Source organism: Oscarella lobularis, chromosome 2 (genome assembly GCF_947507565.1).
Source record: "Oscarella lobularis chromosome 2, ooOscLobu1.1, whole genome shotgun sequence".
NCBI lineage: Eukaryota > Metazoa > Porifera > Homoscleromorpha > Homosclerophorida > Oscarellidae > Oscarella > Oscarella lobularis.
Window position 1 is genome coordinate 1087233 of NC_089176.1, and position 16098 is coordinate 1103330.

At 45.1% G+C, this 16098-nt stretch overlaps 5 protein-coding genes across 7 annotated transcripts; 3 read left to right on the forward strand and 2 right to left on the reverse strand.

Annotated features, from left to right (window-relative positions):
- Window positions 1-28: 28 nt before the first annotated feature.
- LOC136200093 (WD repeat domain phosphoinositide-interacting protein 2-like) lies at window positions 29-3039 on the forward strand. Its single transcript, XM_065990420.1, has 18 exons — window positions 29-117; window positions 172-254; window positions 345-445; window positions 499-564; window positions 619-675; window positions 732-771; window positions 826-923; window positions 977-1069; window positions 1128-1198; window positions 1251-1358; window positions 1410-1494; window positions 1544-1629; window positions 1675-1782; window positions 1834-1885; window positions 1939-2032; window positions 2101-2197; window positions 2255-2521; window positions 2587-3039. The coding sequence occupies exons 1-16, from the start codon at window positions 53-55 to the stop codon at window positions 2148-2150; spliced, it is 1257 nt and encodes a 418-aa protein (XP_065846492.1). The 5' UTR covers window positions 29-52; the 3' UTR covers window positions 2151-2197; window positions 2255-2521; window positions 2587-3039.
- On the reverse strand, window positions 2156-3255 carry LOC136200094 (DNA-directed RNA polymerase III subunit RPC8-like). The gene is made up of 6 exons (XM_065990421.1): window positions 3127-3255; window positions 2968-3064; window positions 2768-2854; window positions 2655-2718; window positions 2369-2582; window positions 2156-2312 (listed from the first exon to the last, which is right to left on the reverse strand). Exons 1-6 carry the CDS (start codon window positions 3235-3237, stop codon window positions 2262-2264), a joined length of 624 nt encoding a protein of 207 aa, XP_065846493.1. The 5' UTR covers window positions 3238-3255; the 3' UTR covers window positions 2156-2261.
- A 4-nt stretch (window positions 3256-3259) lies between these two features.
- On the forward strand, window positions 3260-9400 carry LOC136200092 (tubulin-specific chaperone D-like). The gene is made up of 47 exons (XM_065990419.1): window positions 3260-3430; window positions 3488-3538; window positions 3602-3699; window positions 3785-3886; window positions 3949-4077; window positions 4139-4194; window positions 4240-4313; window positions 4364-4413; window positions 4473-4518; window positions 4578-4666; window positions 4721-4764; window positions 4823-4883; window positions 4938-5016; window positions 5074-5134; window positions 5184-5258; window positions 5308-5402; window positions 5449-5508; window positions 5558-5654; window positions 5711-5768; window positions 5822-5851; window positions 5900-5985; window positions 6038-6118; window positions 6171-6244; window positions 6299-6416; window positions 6474-6534; window positions 6595-6617; window positions 6675-6706; window positions 6769-6831; window positions 6878-6942; window positions 6995-7067; window positions 7118-7172; window positions 7220-7283; window positions 7334-7434; window positions 7484-7615; window positions 7668-7751; window positions 7806-7910; window positions 7959-8012; window positions 8063-8201; window positions 8261-8313; window positions 8360-8422; window positions 8475-8552; window positions 8603-8692; window positions 8745-8832; window positions 8884-8993; window positions 9055-9133; window positions 9185-9257; window positions 9309-9400. The coding sequence occupies exons 1-47, from the start codon at window positions 3286-3288 to the stop codon at window positions 9332-9334; spliced, it is 3570 nt and encodes a 1189-aa protein (XP_065846491.1). The 5' UTR covers window positions 3260-3285; the 3' UTR covers window positions 9335-9400.
- A 158-nt stretch (window positions 9401-9558) lies between these two features.
- LOC136183613 (uncharacterized) lies at window positions 9559-14563 on the reverse strand. Of its 3 annotated transcripts, none has more exons than XM_065970314.1 (6): window positions 13515-14563; window positions 13407-13457; window positions 12935-12982; window positions 12802-12866; window positions 12647-12747; window positions 9559-12590 (listed from the first exon to the last, which is right to left on the reverse strand). In XM_065970314.1, exons 3-6 carry the CDS (start codon window positions 12961-12963, stop codon window positions 9702-9704), a joined length of 3084 nt encoding a protein of 1027 aa, XP_065826386.1. In that variant the 5' UTR covers window positions 12964-12982; window positions 13407-13457; window positions 13515-14563; the 3' UTR covers window positions 9559-9701. The 3 variants fall into 3 exon arrangements, with proteins under 3 accessions (XP_065826386.1, XP_065826388.1, XP_065826387.1); XM_065970316.1 differs by having other exon boundaries at window positions 13407-13450; window positions 13497-14563; XM_065970315.1 differs by lacking the exon at window positions 13407-13457 and having other exon boundaries at window positions 13497-14563.
- Window positions 13643-16093, forward strand: LOC136183617 (kelch-like protein 20). Its single transcript, XM_065970323.1, has 5 exons — window positions 13643-14527; window positions 14683-15046; window positions 15104-15208; window positions 15262-15417; window positions 15683-16093. The coding sequence occupies exons 1-5, from the start codon at window positions 13718-13720 to the stop codon at window positions 15976-15978; spliced, it is 1731 nt and encodes a 576-aa protein (XP_065826395.1). The 5' UTR covers window positions 13643-13717; the 3' UTR covers window positions 15979-16093.
- The last annotated feature ends 5 nt before the right edge of the window (window positions 16094-16098 follow it).

Below are 16098 nucleotides of genomic sequence, written 5' to 3' on the forward strand. Positions count from 1 at the left end.
ACTGACGTCACGGTAGCGCGCATTGCTTTCTCCTAAACGATTCTCCTTGACGATGGACTCTGCTGCTGAGAAAAAAGCAACTGATTTCCTGGGAGCGTCATTCAATCAAGATTGCAGGCAAGCTTTTATAGCGTTCATAAGACGTCTAGAATGCGATATTGGGGAGCACAGTTCGCTTTCCGTCGCGTCGCGTCGCGGCTTCAAGCTCTACAGTCTTTCTTCGACCGATAAGCTTGACAAAATCTACGAAATGGGTACGATTTGACGCAATTTTCAAGCGGAAGGCTCAAGCTCGCGTCACGGTCACGTGAAGAGGAAACGCTCGCGCCTCGTTTCTTTTTTAGTCGGCGAAGACGCTTGCATGGTCGAACGGCTCTTTTCGAGCAGTCTGGTTGCCGTTGTCGGGCTGACGCATCCTCGAAAACTGCGCGTTTATCATTTCAAGGTGATTTTGGGGTGTGACACGTGCATTTCCACGTGGACATTTGGAATTTGTAGAAAGGAACGGAAATTTGCAACTACAGTTACTCTAGTAGCATTTTAAACGTGAAATTAAATCGACAGGCAAGTTAGCGAACGAAGAGATTTTTCGTTGCTAAGGCATTTCCATGTAAACAGAGACTGGTCGTTGTACTCGAAGAGAGTTTGTACATTCACAGCATCAAAGACATGAAGGTATCGATTGAATAGCTGAGTTTCTCTTTGCATAATGATATTTTTGATATTTGCAGGTCATTCACACGATCCGAGATACGCCACCAAACCCTGGAGGTTATTCTCTATGCATTTATGTTCTAGTTTGAAAGACCGATTGTTCTTTCTAAGGCGTCTGTGCCTTTTCCTCTCATCCTGATTCTGGCTATTTGGCTTTTCCGGGCAGTAGCCAAGTTGGAGAAGTTCAAATATTTGATACCATTAACCTAGTTGGTGTATTTATAGAAGGAATTTATCAGCGTGCTCATTGATTTTTTTATAGCAATCAGTTACGATGATCCAAGCTCACGATGGTCGCCTAGCTGCCTTGGCGTTTAATACAAATGGAAAAAAATTAGCGACTGCTTCAGAGAAAGTATTATTATAGCAATTGTACCCTAGTCGAATTTCTCGCAATGCTGCACCCGTAACAGGGCACAGTTATTCGAGTATTTTCAACGGATACAGGAAGCAAACTCTATGAGTTCCGTCGTGGAGTGAAGAGGTACTACTGTACACGGATTTTTCCGCTGACATAGCAAACCGATTCTTCATAGATACGTTCAGATACACTGTCTCGCGTTCAGCACGGACGGACTCTATCTTTGCTCGTCGAGCAACACGGAAACCGTTCACATATTCAAGTTGGAAGGAGTGAAGGACAGGTAAGGAGAATCGCCCCACTCGTGCCTCTTATCCAACGACCATCGCTGCAGTGGAAAAGGAGACGAGGAGCCTCAATCGTGGATTGGCTTCATGAGCAAAGCGCTATCCGCTCCAGCTAGCTATCTCCCTCCACAGGTCATTTTTTTAGAGTTTTCTTTCTCTTTTTGTATTTATCTTTGTTCAGGTCACTGATGTTTTTAGTCAAGAGCGGTCCTTTGCTGTGGCTCGTTTGGCAAGTGCTGGCACCAAGAACGTTTGCTGTATTACAACGTGAGTTACTACGTTTTTTTATATTGCGCTATACTGTGTTTTCAGCATCAACAAGGTGCCGCGTCTTCTCGTTGTCACTGCGGAGGGAATTGTCAACGTGTTCAACATCGATCCCGACACGGGCGGCGAATGCGTTCTCGTAAAAAGACATAGGTGACGCAAGTGCTTTTTTTGCTGCACCCATACTCATGCATTGTCTTTCAGACTTGCGGAAGGGGAAGAAACTGATTTATATTTTGACAGGGAAATGCCTGAGGTACCTAAAAACGACTAGAATTGATCATCTTAATTAATGGTAACGTATTTTAGGCTGCCGTGGCAACGGCATCTGCTGCTCTTTCTGCTGGTGTTCCGAGCCAGCCAGAGGCAGTCAGTCCCCAAAGCGATGCCTTGCCATCTTCAGGTCACTATCCAATATTTCGACTAATCATCTCGGACTCTCCACTAATTGAAATGTCTTTCTTTTCATAGACGGATATGATGTTGAGGCAGAAAAGGACTCGTCAGGAGAAGCGCAGTAGTGGTAAGAAACGTTTGCTCATTTCTATTGAGGAGTTGTTGACATGACGTAAACTATACATACACTGCAGTGTATTGCGTTAATAAATAAATAAATAAGTTCTAGAACATGTCTACGACTGCCACCAGGAGAGAAGTCCAAGTCCAGGCTCACTCACACTCGCCTAAAGAAAAAACAAAAAAAGCTAAGAGCTGAAAAACTCTCTTATTTTGATTCTACTGTGATTGTATATGGAGACTTCTTAGCCGACGCCGTATCGTCTGCGTCGTTTGGTTCCACTTTGGCCGTTACGGCGGCTTGAGGCGAAATGTCCGTGAAGTGATCTTGAACGACGGCGAATCGTATCTCTTCTCCGATGTCGAAGTAGAGATTGTGAGACTCGTCGTTTTCGTCCGCTTTATATGCCCATACCCACGTCTGTTCTTCTTGATCACTAGCAGTACAAAGGAGTTGTCCTCTCTCTCTATCTCTCGTTTATGCGAGCACATTTCGAAGGTGTACGTACAATTGAGAAGGATGCGGAAGCAAAGCTGACGGCGCAGTTATGTCGTCGAAAAATCCTAATGAAACTAAACCCCAATCAATAATCAATTAATCAAATATCATTCAAACGCTTACTCTGGATTCCTTCCTGGGTGCATCGTTTCACCTTTCCGATGAGAATTTCTCCTTGAAAGGGTCGAAATGCGGCACATCTGAATCGAACTAACAGAAACTTTTTAATAAGGCAAACCTCAGACCCTTTCCTTTGAATAAAAGGTTTATGGTCTGGGGAATGCCTCAATGTCTCTTTCTATTTTTTTTGGAGAAAGGCAAACCTTCGGAGCAAGCAGAGCCATCTTTATCAGAAATCGATAGATCGGTGATCTTCGTGATGTCAAAAAGACTTATGCACAAGCCTATGCCACAAAGAACCTGCACGAGCGCCGTTCCACCGTGGTTCCACGTAACTCATCGCGGGGGGATAGAGTTCTCACCTTGTTAGCATACTTCCTGTTGAGAATATGCACGGCTGACTCTAGCCGATCTTTTCCGTGTAGATGAGGCTTTACGTAGATAACGTCCTTGATTTCGACGACGAAAAACATCTGCAACTCAAACGTGGGCGCGCGCGCGCTAGGTGTTTTCGTCGTGAGATGGATACGGCAGCCGACGGAGACGTTCCATTGCCTCTTCTGAACCGGTTTCAGGAAGAAAATGAAGTCAATGATCTAATAGGAGAGATGCAGTCAATTTGCGACGACGAACTGGCGTTGGAAGCAAATGCAGAGAAATTCGTTGGTTAGAGAGGGACAAAGGAAGCCGCTCTCGCTGTAAAGGAATTCCTTTCTATGATAGTCATTTTTGACAAGTACCAAGAGCAGCCTCATCTATTGGATCCGTTTCTAGGCAAGCCCCTCTGGAGACTCGTGGATGAAAGTTTTACTGGAAAATGCTTTCCTTGGTTTCTAGAGCAACTCGTTGGAAAGTTGATTGGTTTGGCCCGCGATCCTCAAAGTGCTCCAGGATTGGTTCACCAGTCGTTCAAATTTCTCTACATCATTACCAAAGTACTTAGAAGTTTCTTCAAAAACTTCCTTTTTCACTTTACACGTGTATTGCCGAATAATTTTATTTACATCAATTTTGCATTAGGTTCGAGGCCACAAATCTATTGTTCGGTTGTTTCCTCATGAAGTCGTTCATCTGGAGCCCATCCTACGTTTGGCCGAATCTCAAGATCCTTCTGACGTTTTGGTTGGGAGAGCGCGTCTCTTTGCTTCCGTTTTCGATGGTTCAATTTTAATTCTCACACGCAGAGATGGGAAATACGATACGTGTCATTGGTTTGGCTCTCTATTTTGGTCATGGCCCCTTTCGACATGAAAAGATTCGACTCTGATTCTACGGAAACGTCCGTGACGAACCGGATTATTGCTCTTTGCAAAGTATACATAAAGAAAAATTCTTATTATTGATAATGATAATAATAATTACCCGGGTGCATAGAAATACGTGCAGATGAGTGACAAGTCCCAAGATGCTGCAGCTCTTCTATTCGCCAAGTAACAGTAATAGGTGTTGCCTCACCGATGCGAATCCTTTCGTAGGTTTGTTTCCCGTCCGGATATTAGCTCGCAATATCTGGGCCACGCGCTCAAGTGGCTCTGTGAACTCTTAGAGGGTGATTTGGCTGGCTGGGCTTATTGAGATGTCCAATGATGGGGGGTTTAGGAAGTTCAAATGAAAGCATGGTCTGTCGTCAAGGAGCTCTATCTACCATGGTAGCGAGATTAATACCGATTTCATTATACCGACATCTTATTGTTGTTGAAATGCCTAGGCTATGATCTTTAAACACGGCCAAAGAAAAAACCTTGAAGACCACGGTAATTATATATTCACTTGCGTATGAGTTTCTGTTTTTGAGTTGTAACTTTTGCTTTAGGAGCGTTTGTCTTGAAGATTCTTGTTGGAAGCGGGACTTTGCAAGCTAATGGTATTCTTCTCAGAAAGCTCTCAGTTAAACTCGTTCAGGTAGAAGAACCGGACGTCTTTGTCACGATACGACGTGGCGCTATTTTTTAACAGAGAATCGGCGCCGTGTTTCTGAAAACGAGAATAGCTTCGTGGAGGTAGCGATTTAGTTCATATTTTAATCAAATCCTGGTTTCTGAGAAGAGTTGGTCTCAGATATCAGAGAGGAACCAGATCTCTGACACAAAGTCTACCAGCTGATGGCCATGCCGTCGCGGTAGTGACGTTTTTATTCAGATGACAATAACGCTGCTAGTTGACATTGATTTAGACTTCTAGTTCTGTCGTCGAGGTTGGGAATAGCGAAGACGAAGAGTACGATGTGCCTGAAATAGTGGAAGAAATTCTGGGTAGAAAAAGAATCTCCGCTTCTTTGTATACATACACCTCGACTGATTTTCTTGCAGAGCACATCTTTCTTGCTCTGAAAGACAAGGACACTATTGTGAGATGGTCAGCGGCAAAAGGGTGAAGCAGGCGTCATTTATCTGTGGGGCACTTAATGTATGTTTTTCAGAATTGGGAGGATCACTGGACGTTTGCCAAGAGATCTTGCTGACGACATTATATCGACTGTTCTCACTTGCTTCACGTAATTTTTTCCTGGTCTGTTTTCTAGACGTTTTTAGCGGCTCTTACAGTTTGCAAGAAACGGATGGATCTTGGCATGGAGGCTGCCTTGCACTTGCGGAATTGGGAAGACGGGGACTACTACTTCCTTCGAGACTCAAAGAAGGTTCACTTGGAAGTCAATGACGCCTGAATTTAATTAGTTATTTTAGTTATTCCGGTTGTTGTAAGAGCTTTGGGATACGACTACAGAAAAGGTCTATTTAGCATAGGTAAGCCAACACCGATAACACAGCTGCAAATTAGGACATTGAAACTTAGGCGCGGCCGTGAGGGATGCCGCTTGCTACGTCTGCTGGTCATTTGCACGGGCATACGACCCTCAAGAATTTCTACCTTATGTTCAGCAAATTGCAGTGTATCTACGTAGCTGATGCTCTGCTAGGATTTCTTTGATCTGATTTTTTTGTACAGGGCATTGGTGATAACTGCCGTTTTTGATCGCGAAATAAACTGTCGACGAGCAGCATCGGTGAGTATTTTTATAGGGGAAAGCTGTAAAGTGTACGCGTATCTAATTATTAGGCTGCTTTTCAAGAGAACGTCGGGCGTCAGGTATTCGATTCTCTATCGCTATCATTGTCGGCTGATATTCGATTATAGGGCGTTTTTCCGCATGGGATAGAGATCATAACAATTGCTGACTTTTTTGCTGTTGGAAATAGATCGGACACCTATCTCAAGCTCAGGTACTTCTGTTGATTTTTTAAATCTGGAAATAAGTATTTTGTATTGACGTAGTGTTGAAATTGGTCGTTTTCCTGAGTACACTCATCCTCTCATCGATCATTTGACAGCTGTTAAGACCTGTCACTGGGACAGGTTATTTAGTTCTTGCAGTGCAGGATATTATTTGCTAGGATTTTTTTTCTAGTGCCCTTAGAGTGCTGTCATCTCAAGCTTTGCACAAGTTCACTCTACTAGATCCAGATTACATTGTTAATCAGAGTGCGCATACTACGTTAATTACGAGAGACCATTATCTTGAGCACATGATCTTAGTCTATTCTCAATTGTTGAAGCGGTCTTTGGACATCGATGTGAATGCGCAGCATGGAGGTCTGCTGAGTTTAGGCGAAGTAACTCATGCTCTTTCATTGGTTGCTAAGACTAGGCAATCGTAAGCATCATTTATAGAAGCCACGGGTTTTGTTTAGTTGAATGTTCACTCCTGTAGAAGTCTCGAAGACGTACTAGGAAAGGAAAAATTATCTAAAATACGTGATGTTGAGCCTAAGGTAAATGGGAGAAGGCATCAATTGCGTTTACTAATTCATATGTCGTTTTTTTTTATGAAGTTCAATGAGATGAATTCTCTAAAGTTGGAACTTTTAGAAATTTTCTAACCAGCTATTTCACATTGTGTTTTTTTGATCAGAGGTCCTAACGGAGAAATGTTACGATTTGCAGGTAAACGTTTAGTCAAATTATAGACATTTCAAAGGTCGGCAGCACCTGTTTCTTTCCAACAGTCTGCTCCTTGATAGAAAAGCTTTCTCTCGCATTTGTTCCGTTTTACGGCCTATCTATAATCGGTAATTTCATCCACTTTAAGAAAAGATAGTTTTTCAAAATTCTTAGGTGTCTGGCAATCTGTCATCGACGAAAACATCCCATACATCAGTTACGAAGATCCTTGGATTCAGGTTGCTTGTAATTTAACTGATAGAACGAATGCATAATGTGTAAATCCTACAGAATGCAGCCTTGGAAGCTCTGAAAGCCTTAGCTGTTGCGTACTATTCTACTGAAACGAACGCGGAAATGCACTGTGGGATTCTATTTTATGTATTATTTATCGAGTGATTACTATTTCTCTAGCGCAACTAATTGAAAAATATCTGGAGCGGCTACACAGTCCTTTAGAATTCGATCGGTGCGATGACCAACAATTATACATGCTTAAAAATATTCCGTTTATAGCATGGGCTTTGCTCTTGGCCTGGGGAAGCTTCCTAAGACGATGTTCACTTCAAAATTTGATTGCGTGCGTAATCACTGTTCTTGGCTTGTCAAGCGAGCGAGTGACTTGTATAGGTATTGAACGGGCTTGTTGAGGCGTCGAGATTCAGTGGAGACAGAAAAATTGATTCTCGATATGCTGAAGCTAGAAGAGACGCTATAAGAGCCCTTGGAAAGTGAGTGTGAGGATCGAATCTCTTTTTTCCCAATGTATTTTGTTATTAGCCTATGCGAAACTGTGGGCTTGCGGTCTCCTGAGCCTTGTCTTTCTCGAGATCAAGTTGAAACGGTTTTCTCTACGCTGCTCAGCTCTCTGGAAGACTACACGAGAGACGAGAGGGCGGACGTTGGCGCTTGGTAACTGCTGCTTTTAGCCATAAGCGTCGAGAAGTATTTTTTTATTTATAAGGGTGAGAGAGGCAGGCATTGAAGCTTTGGAGAAATTTTCCAATCTTGTAGCTCGTTCTGAAATCGCCTGGATTTCATCGGACATGTGAATAAGAAATTGGACTTCATCTTTTTGAGTCATTGAGTCGATTTCTCGTAGAACGTCGCGGATCTTCTGCTCTCTCGTTCAACACATGAATGAAGGAATAGACAAAATTCGTTTGCTATCTGGAGAAATGTTTGTGCGACTCTTACACCAAGATAAGTGAGGTGACGAATTTGCTCTTTTTATAATTGGCATTAGAGTCTCTAGTCCCGCCATTCCACACATCAAGCATCAGGATAAATTGAAGGAAATATTTCCATTGTGCGATTTTTTGAGCTTCAGGGCGTTCTAAAGCTCAATGGCGTTTCTAGATCTGATGCTGAAACCCTCACGTGGTTTACTCGGCCCTACTGTTTTGAGAGAACAGTCCAACTTCTATCGTTTCCAGAATATAGGTTTAATTCTTTGCTGGGATTTATAGCAAGCGTTGGGGGCCTCACAAAATCTTTGGTAACCAAAGTCAAGTCGATGCGTTCTGTACTTAATTAAACTACTATTACGCCCCACAGGTACAGTATAGTAGCTCTGCATTGTTGAAGTATTTGAATGACAACGATGAAAGGTTCTGTCGTTGTTCTCCTATTATACTCTCGATCAATTTTTCTTAGCGAACGTGGGAACATTTTATCTACTTTAGTCCAAATATTTCAAAAGTTTCTCAAAGTGGAGAGGTTTGCTTGGAATTACAATACTGCTTCTAGGTATAGGCAGTCTTTGTTGTAGAGTGAGCGTTCCCATGTTTAAGCTCATTGATCTTCTACTTGCAAATTGTCGCCTGGAGAACTTGGCTCAACGCGAAAGGTCCGAACACCGATGTTTGACGTAGCTGCATCCACATGAGCGTCTTTTAGCGAATTGGTCTTACTCGACCTTTGCATTCTGTGTAAAACTGAAATCGCAAGAACTCGAAATATGAAGAAAATAATTGATAGCATAAGCGTGTAAGCCAACTTCGCGCTGATATTGCGAAAATTGAAGCGGCTACACTTCTAGGTTTTGTGGCTTTCTTCAGTTTCCCGGTAAAACTCGCTCGACGTCTCTCGAGCGTCTTCTCATTTTACTATGCCACGCGTATCCAAGGGTACGTTCTCACGCAGGACAGCGAGTGTATTTTTATCTGTAACGGTTTTAGGTGCGAAAAGAGGTCGCTGATCAACTCTACGTCACTTTACAGACATTTGATGATATTGTGCCCATGGATGTTTTAGACGAAGCTCTGGGTTTGCTTACTGAAACTTCGTGGTGAAGTTACTTTCTTTGTACCATTAGCCATAGTTCTAATGCTTGTCGTTTTTGATTGCAGGATGTCAGCCGATGGAGAGTTCAAGAGCGCAAGGAATCGACTCTGCGATTTGTTTGGCGTTCCTCGACCAAAGCCCATTGTAGGACTCTCAGATTGACTCATCTTTATTTTCTGAAGCCTATCGTTACAGGCAAAGCCAAAAGGAGATGATTCAACAGATCAACCATCGTCAAATGTCGCCGCAAAAAAGTTGGGCTATCAAGGTAATTTGAACGTCTGTCACACGTTTCTCCAAATACATGGGGGTTTTTCAGATCTGGTAGATCGAGTTGGATATTAGTCACTTGACGACTAACGATATTTTCTTGACAACAACGTCACGAAATTAGAGGTGCCTAATAACGCACGCGGAACGCGCTCTCCTCCTGAACACGCTCCGTCGTCCCGAAACCAGCTTCGAGGTGAGCCTATCATAGCAAAAGTATATGCGCGCGCGAACGTCCTCTGCGTCCGTGATCTCTAATTGATCCGCGCGTCGACCGACATGCCGCCGCCGCAAGCGCGTCTTGAATACACACTTTATTGGCGCAAGCAGCATACAACAAAGGCAAAAGACGGAAGAAGCAGCGGAGAAACGACCAAAGCTATAAACGATCAGCGCACACTGAGTTCAAGCACATGCAGTCCTAGCCTGTGCTAGCCTAGTACTAGTACAAACTGCCTCCTTTGCCAGGTGGGAAGAGATCCAGCGGGTTATCGAACGGAGGACCCGCGTGAAGCAATTCGTCGCCTTCTTGGCTTATCCTTTCTTTGGCAAGATTTTGAGCTTTATTCGTAAACGCCACCATAGTACTGAACGATTTCGCGATGTCCTTGGGTTCGCCGTTGAAGGCTCGTTGCAGTTGCGAGAGCAGGTCCAAGTAGCTTCTGCTAAATCCTTCGGCCAATAGGCGAACACGAGTATTTTCTTTGTATTGCATAGTACGAGGATTGTCCGGCAGAGGCCAAACGCCATTTGGGTCGAAGTTGATTGCTGGCCCGGTGAAAGTCCAGCTGTCATTGTCCTTTATCATCTCGTGACCGGCTACGATTTGAGCTAATTTGTAGTAGTGGGAGAGCTCTGCACTGCTATTCCGAGTCGCTTCTGTGGGCGAATCCTTCGTTCCTTCGCCTTGACGAACAATTGTGTCAATGGCTTTTTTGGCCGATTCGAGATCCGTAACGACTATAGCTTCATTTCCCTTCGGCGCTATTTTCACTTGCCACGAATCGCTTTCATTGAACGTGAGATTACCTTTTTTCGCAAGATCAGTCATGTTCTTTTTCAGCCTCTCATAAAAAGCTCCAATTGTATTGTGATGAAAACTGTGAGGATCATCAAGTTCGTTGTCGTCAAAAAGGATATGCTCCGGAGCTTCGAACTCCATGAAAACGTCTCTGATCAGTCCGAGAGAAAGCCGACTTAATCGCAGTGTCAATTCTGGACGAAGTCCGCCGGGCAAAGGCGTCGGATAAACGGGAATGACGTTATCGTTTTGAATATCAGGCCCGCTACATTCTTCGATGGCGTTCAGTATGTTTGCCACAAGACTCATGTGGTACATTTCCTCCGTGGCGACGGAGAGCAGAGCTTTTGCGATATACTTGTTCGCTCCTGGCTTGATAGAGAAGTAGGCGTAGAGATACATTGGTACGCTGATAAGTTCCAACTGCAAAGCTGTCTGAAATCCTTTGCAAACTTCTTCTGTTGTAAAAGAACGTTGCGAGGACAACAGAGGCATACAATCTTCGCAGGACCCTAGCCAACTTTTGATAAAATCCAATTTTTCGGCTGATAAGTCTCTTGTTGCCGGCATGTAACTTGGATCCTCTTCGTCGACGCTAAAAACTCGCAGCAAACGGTCTTTGTTTTTAACAACGCTATAGTAGTCGGCCAGCGCGACAATTGGACGCATAACAGGATACAAAATATCGTATCGTTTCAATATATGATACACACCCGGATGCCCGTCTGTGCCCCACCACGACGGCGTGTCATTGTTACTAGCAAATTTTTCAAATACGTGAATGGTTAGAGTTGAACCGACTTCAAGGAGTTCTTTCTGCATTTCGTTTTGCAGGTACGTGACTGTGAACAATTGGCCGTCGATTCCGAATCGGCGCACTTTGCCCGATCCCGCGGAATTTGCTACAAGTTCAACTGATGCCATGCCGCTGCAATTAGTAAAAATGTCGTAATCATGGCTTGGATCTTGGCCTTCTACTTTGAAATGAAGTCCTTTCAGTCTTTCCGTCTCATTCACGTTCGGTAGCTGCAGGTCAACGTTAAGATCATCTGGAAACAGATTAGTCTGTATTTTTAAGGGGATGTTATAGCCGCACTTGGGCTTTCCTTTCTCGTACGCAAAAAAGGTGTAAGAGTAAGTTTCGCTCGGATTCATGTGCCTCACGAAACGCGTTGTTGGACGGACCAACACGCTTGTCTCCTCCATAATGACATCGGTGCAAGTGGGGTCCGAGTCTTCTTTCTTTAGCTGTTCCTTTGGGCATCTGTATAATTGAAAAGTATCGTCTTTCTCGTCTTCTCTTATTTCAAATTCCAGTATATTATCCGCTAACCAAGGAACGTTCAGGTTAATTGCATCGCCAATTTGTCTTTTCTTTTCTTTTGTTCTAAGGCACACTCTATCGCCTAGACGAATATCGTCTATTCGATACATGCTGTCGTTTTTTACTCGAGCGAAAGCGTTGCCGAGATCGAGTATTAGTTTATTGTCGTGGATAACAAATGGAGCCAAATTTGTAGGAGCGTCGGGAAGTGCGCCTTCCTTACGCAAAATGCAGCCTTCTGTGACGCGTAAAAGACGACCGTTAACAAAGTTTTCTGGTTGATCTTTTGCGGTCGGACCAATTGTGCCGTTGATTGTTCCAAAAGTGAACTCTTCATTGTCGATGTCCGTAATACAGTGATGAAGGTCAAACTTGATAGAAAGACTTTCTTCTGAATGCTCTTTGAGAGCCTTCAAAACAGGTGATTTAAAACCATCTGAGTCGTCGTCATCAAAGGAGCCCCAGGTAAGATCTTCTAACTTGGACTGATACGACACTGTCATTGAGCGGCTACCTGAAATTTGGCGATCGTTGTAGATGCCCCAAAATGGCGCTGGTTTGAACGAGCCTATAATCTGTGGTTCACCTTTGTAGGCGCGAATGCCAATTTGCAGTCCAAACAGCATCGAATTCAATTGATTATCGACATCCAGGTCAACCATTTTAGCAGAAACTTGTGAAATCCCGGTGTCGACTGACTCGCCGATCAGGTGGTCCTCTGTGCTGTTGGAATGGCAGTCGTCATTATCGGGACACACTTTAGTCACTTTGACGTTGCGAAAAAGAAAATTGCCCGTGCCTCGTGGGTTGAATCTCGCATGATTTCCGTCCATAACTAATTGGTCGGTCAATGTAGTCGTATTTATGTCCCAATTCCTGGCGATGTTGTTGATTGTGGAAACATCGGCACGAAAATTTCCCGAAAAATGAATTCTCGGCCTGTTCAGGTAGCTACGACTTTCCGTCTCCGACCGCGAACATTGACACTAATATAAGGATATTTATACATTTAACGAAGGAAATAGTGCGTCGATGTTGTTACCTCCGGAGCCTTAGCAGTGGATTTCATTTCTGGTACGGCGGAAGCTACGTTTGCATCAAAAGCAGACGAATCTTCTTCACTTCGCATCTCCATTCGTGCCACTGTGTGTGGAGCAAATAATTAGACGGTAGCTTGCTCCAAATCTAGCCACTAACCATTCTTCAGTGCTCGAACTTTGCTTTCGTCTATGTAGGCAGAGCTGGAATCGAGCCCAATGAGTCTACAAAAGAGAGACTGTGACCAGTGTGACGCCACGTGCGCCTCCTATACCAATAATTTCAATCTTACATGAGCGTTAGCATCCAACTGACTGTCATTTCAAATTACTTTGGAATTCTAGAGTAGCACAAAACATATTCGTTAGCTTCATGTATGCTATAAATAGAATCTAGATGATTATAATATCGCTTAATTAATAGCTTAGTGTAAATGGGCTCGTGGTTACTTAAGTTTATCGACTTTCAGGTGGCGGCTTTGAGTAATACGTGTAAGTGTAGTTTTAAGGGTTTCAGTTCTTTTAGTTAATCAAGTTTTGGTGACCGTGGGCGTAGACACGTGGGCCGGCTCTAAACTGATTTCCCGATCGCAATCGAGCTAGATCTACCTCCCTTCGGACACGTAGTCTGCAGAATACAAAAACGGCGACCTCAAAGCCCTAAATTTGACTGCATGATACGCTCAGCCTTGTCATGCATGCTAGCTGGCAGGGCGGCCCGGCATGCACGCTGGGCGCCGCCAGCTAGGCGCCGTTTTGACTTACCACCGTTCAATTCTGTATACGTCAATTGTAAGCGATTTGCGCCACTAATTTCTATATATATAAGAGCAATTTTAAGGTAAAATTTGGTACCCAGAGTTGATTGCGTGCCTGCACGAGTTGTCTTAGCTTCCGATAACTTAGTGCGCATGAGCTGTGACCTCAAGTCTTATCTTTTCTCTAATCAACGACGAGGAAAGGATGTAGACTCTACAATCCGTGATACTAGTATCCGTGAGGGCATCCGTGCACGATCGTAGTCGTAGATCTACGTCACGCCTAGCGCACGAGCCTATTCCCTGGGAGACCGCAGAATGGAACGCTCTCGTTCCCGCGAGCCGGCTCCGTCGTCCCAAACATTCGAAGTGAGCCCATCGCGTCACAGCATAAAACTTCTCGCGCGCGTGAACGCCCTGCGAGCCGAGCGCCGCCTCTGCGACGTGATCCTTCGCGTCGGCGCGACCGACATCCCGTCCCATCGCGCCGTCCTCGCCGCGAGCAGCCCCTACTTCTTCGCCATGTTCACGTCGGACATGGCCGAAGCCGGCCAATCGATCGTAACGATGCGCGACATGGATCCGACGATTCTCGAGCGTCTAATCGACTTCGTCTACACGGGCCGACTCGACGTCTCCGTCGACAACGTCCAAGACCTTCTCGCCGCCGCCGCCCTACTCCAACTCGAAGCCGTTCAGACGCTCTGCAGCGATTTTCTCAAAGACCAACTCGACCCGTCCAATTGTCTCGGCATACGAAATTTCGCCGAGGCGACCGGCTGCGCGGGTCTCGCCGACGCCGTCGACGAGTTCGCGCGCAATCGCTTCTCGGACGTGGCGAAAAGCGACGAATTTCTCGCGCACTCGTGCGATCGCGTCGCCGAAATGCTGAGCAGCGACGATTTGAACGTTCGCGGCGAGGAGGAGATCTACGAGGCGGTCGTCCGTTGGATTGCGCACGACAAGGCCGAACGGGCGCCCCTTTTGCCGACGCTTCTGCGTCACGTGCGACTGCCGCTGCTCGACGCCGACTATCTCGTTCGAAACGTCGACTCGAACGAACTCGTTCGATCGAATATGGAATGTCGGGATTTGCTCGACGAGGCGAAGCGTTATCATCTCGTCGAGGTATGGTGTTCGGCGCGATTCTTAACTTAATTAACGTTGCCTAGAGAGTTTCTAAGAGAGAGAAGGCATAGTAGTATGTCCTGATATGCCCAGTTTTATTGATCTCACTTATTAATTAAAGTATAATTTGTGCCTTATAGCTGCTTTTCTTTTAGTCCTATCGACGATCGACCGATTTGCCCAAGAGCGCCCAGTTGCGGAAGTCGTGTGTCGGCGTTCTCTACGCCGTCGGCGGCAAGGAGTCGTCCGATACGATCAGTCGCGGCGTGGAGTGCTATCGATTGAGGTCGAACGAGTGGAATCGAGAAACGGAAATGATCGTTCGACGTCAGCAACTCGGCGTCGGGTTTTTGATGAAGCGGATCTATGCCGTCGGCGGATCGGACGGGACGACGCGATTGAGCAGCGTCGAGGCTTTTGATCCGGTGACGTCGAATTGGGCATTTGTTGCGCCAATGAACACGTGCCGATCGGGAGTGGGAGTTGGGATATTGGGAGGCAATGCTATGTATGCTGCCGGTATGGAAGTATTGTCTTAGCAGGGAGAGAAAGAGATTTTAAACTGTACTCTACTAGGCGGATACGATGGCAGAAATTGCTTGAACACTATGGAACGATATGATTTGGATTTAAATATGTGGAGTTATGTGGCGCCTATGACGACAAGGCGAAGTTTTCCTGGTGAGTTCTGATAGAGGCTTTCTAGTCAGCGTATATACTATTTGCTATAAAAGGTGTCACTGTTCTGGATGACAAACTGTACGTCGTCGGTGGAAATGACGGATCTGCCTTTCTCAGCGTTGCGGAGTGCTATCATCCTCACTTGGATCGTTGGGCGTCGATGCCCGCACTCAACAAGTCAAGGGCTGGAATCGGGATTACAGTACTAGGTAAAGAAGCGGAGGCTATTGGGGAAAGTTGTTACTCCAGAGTGTAGTTGTAGAGGCTTCAGTTTACTGACCCTCCACCACATGTCTATTGCTTTGGCCTGATGATGCCCGCAATATGCATGTTTTGCTGCATTACGGCAGTCTCGTTGGCTCATTCTAATCAAAAGCTAACAATGATAGTTCAATTAGGACAGACCTTATTACTTAAATTCGATTACTGTATTGCTATAGGAGGTAAAATGTTTTGTCTTCTTGTCTCGAACAGGCGGACGACTCTTTGTTGGCGGAGGTAACGATGGAACGACTCGACTCGAGTCCGTTGAATGCTACGATCCGCGCGTCGGCCAATGGGAGCTTGTGGCGTCGATGAAATCACCTCGCGACGGCGTTTGCATGGCCCAACTTGGACAGAGCATAATAGCCTTGGGCGGAATCAACGGTCCATCGTACTTGAACTCGGCCGAAATGTACGATCCTCGAATGAATCGATGGGAAATGATTGCTCCCATGGAATCATGTCGTGCGGCGGCTGGAGCTGCCGTCATTCCTTCCTCTTATTGAAGAAATAGTTAAATATTAATTACGTAATTCTTTCTAGTTAAGATCCTTTTGATTTCTGAAATTTTGATTCAACACTGCCGTGTATTGTAGTGCAGATCTTATCATGTCGGAGTTCTCCCG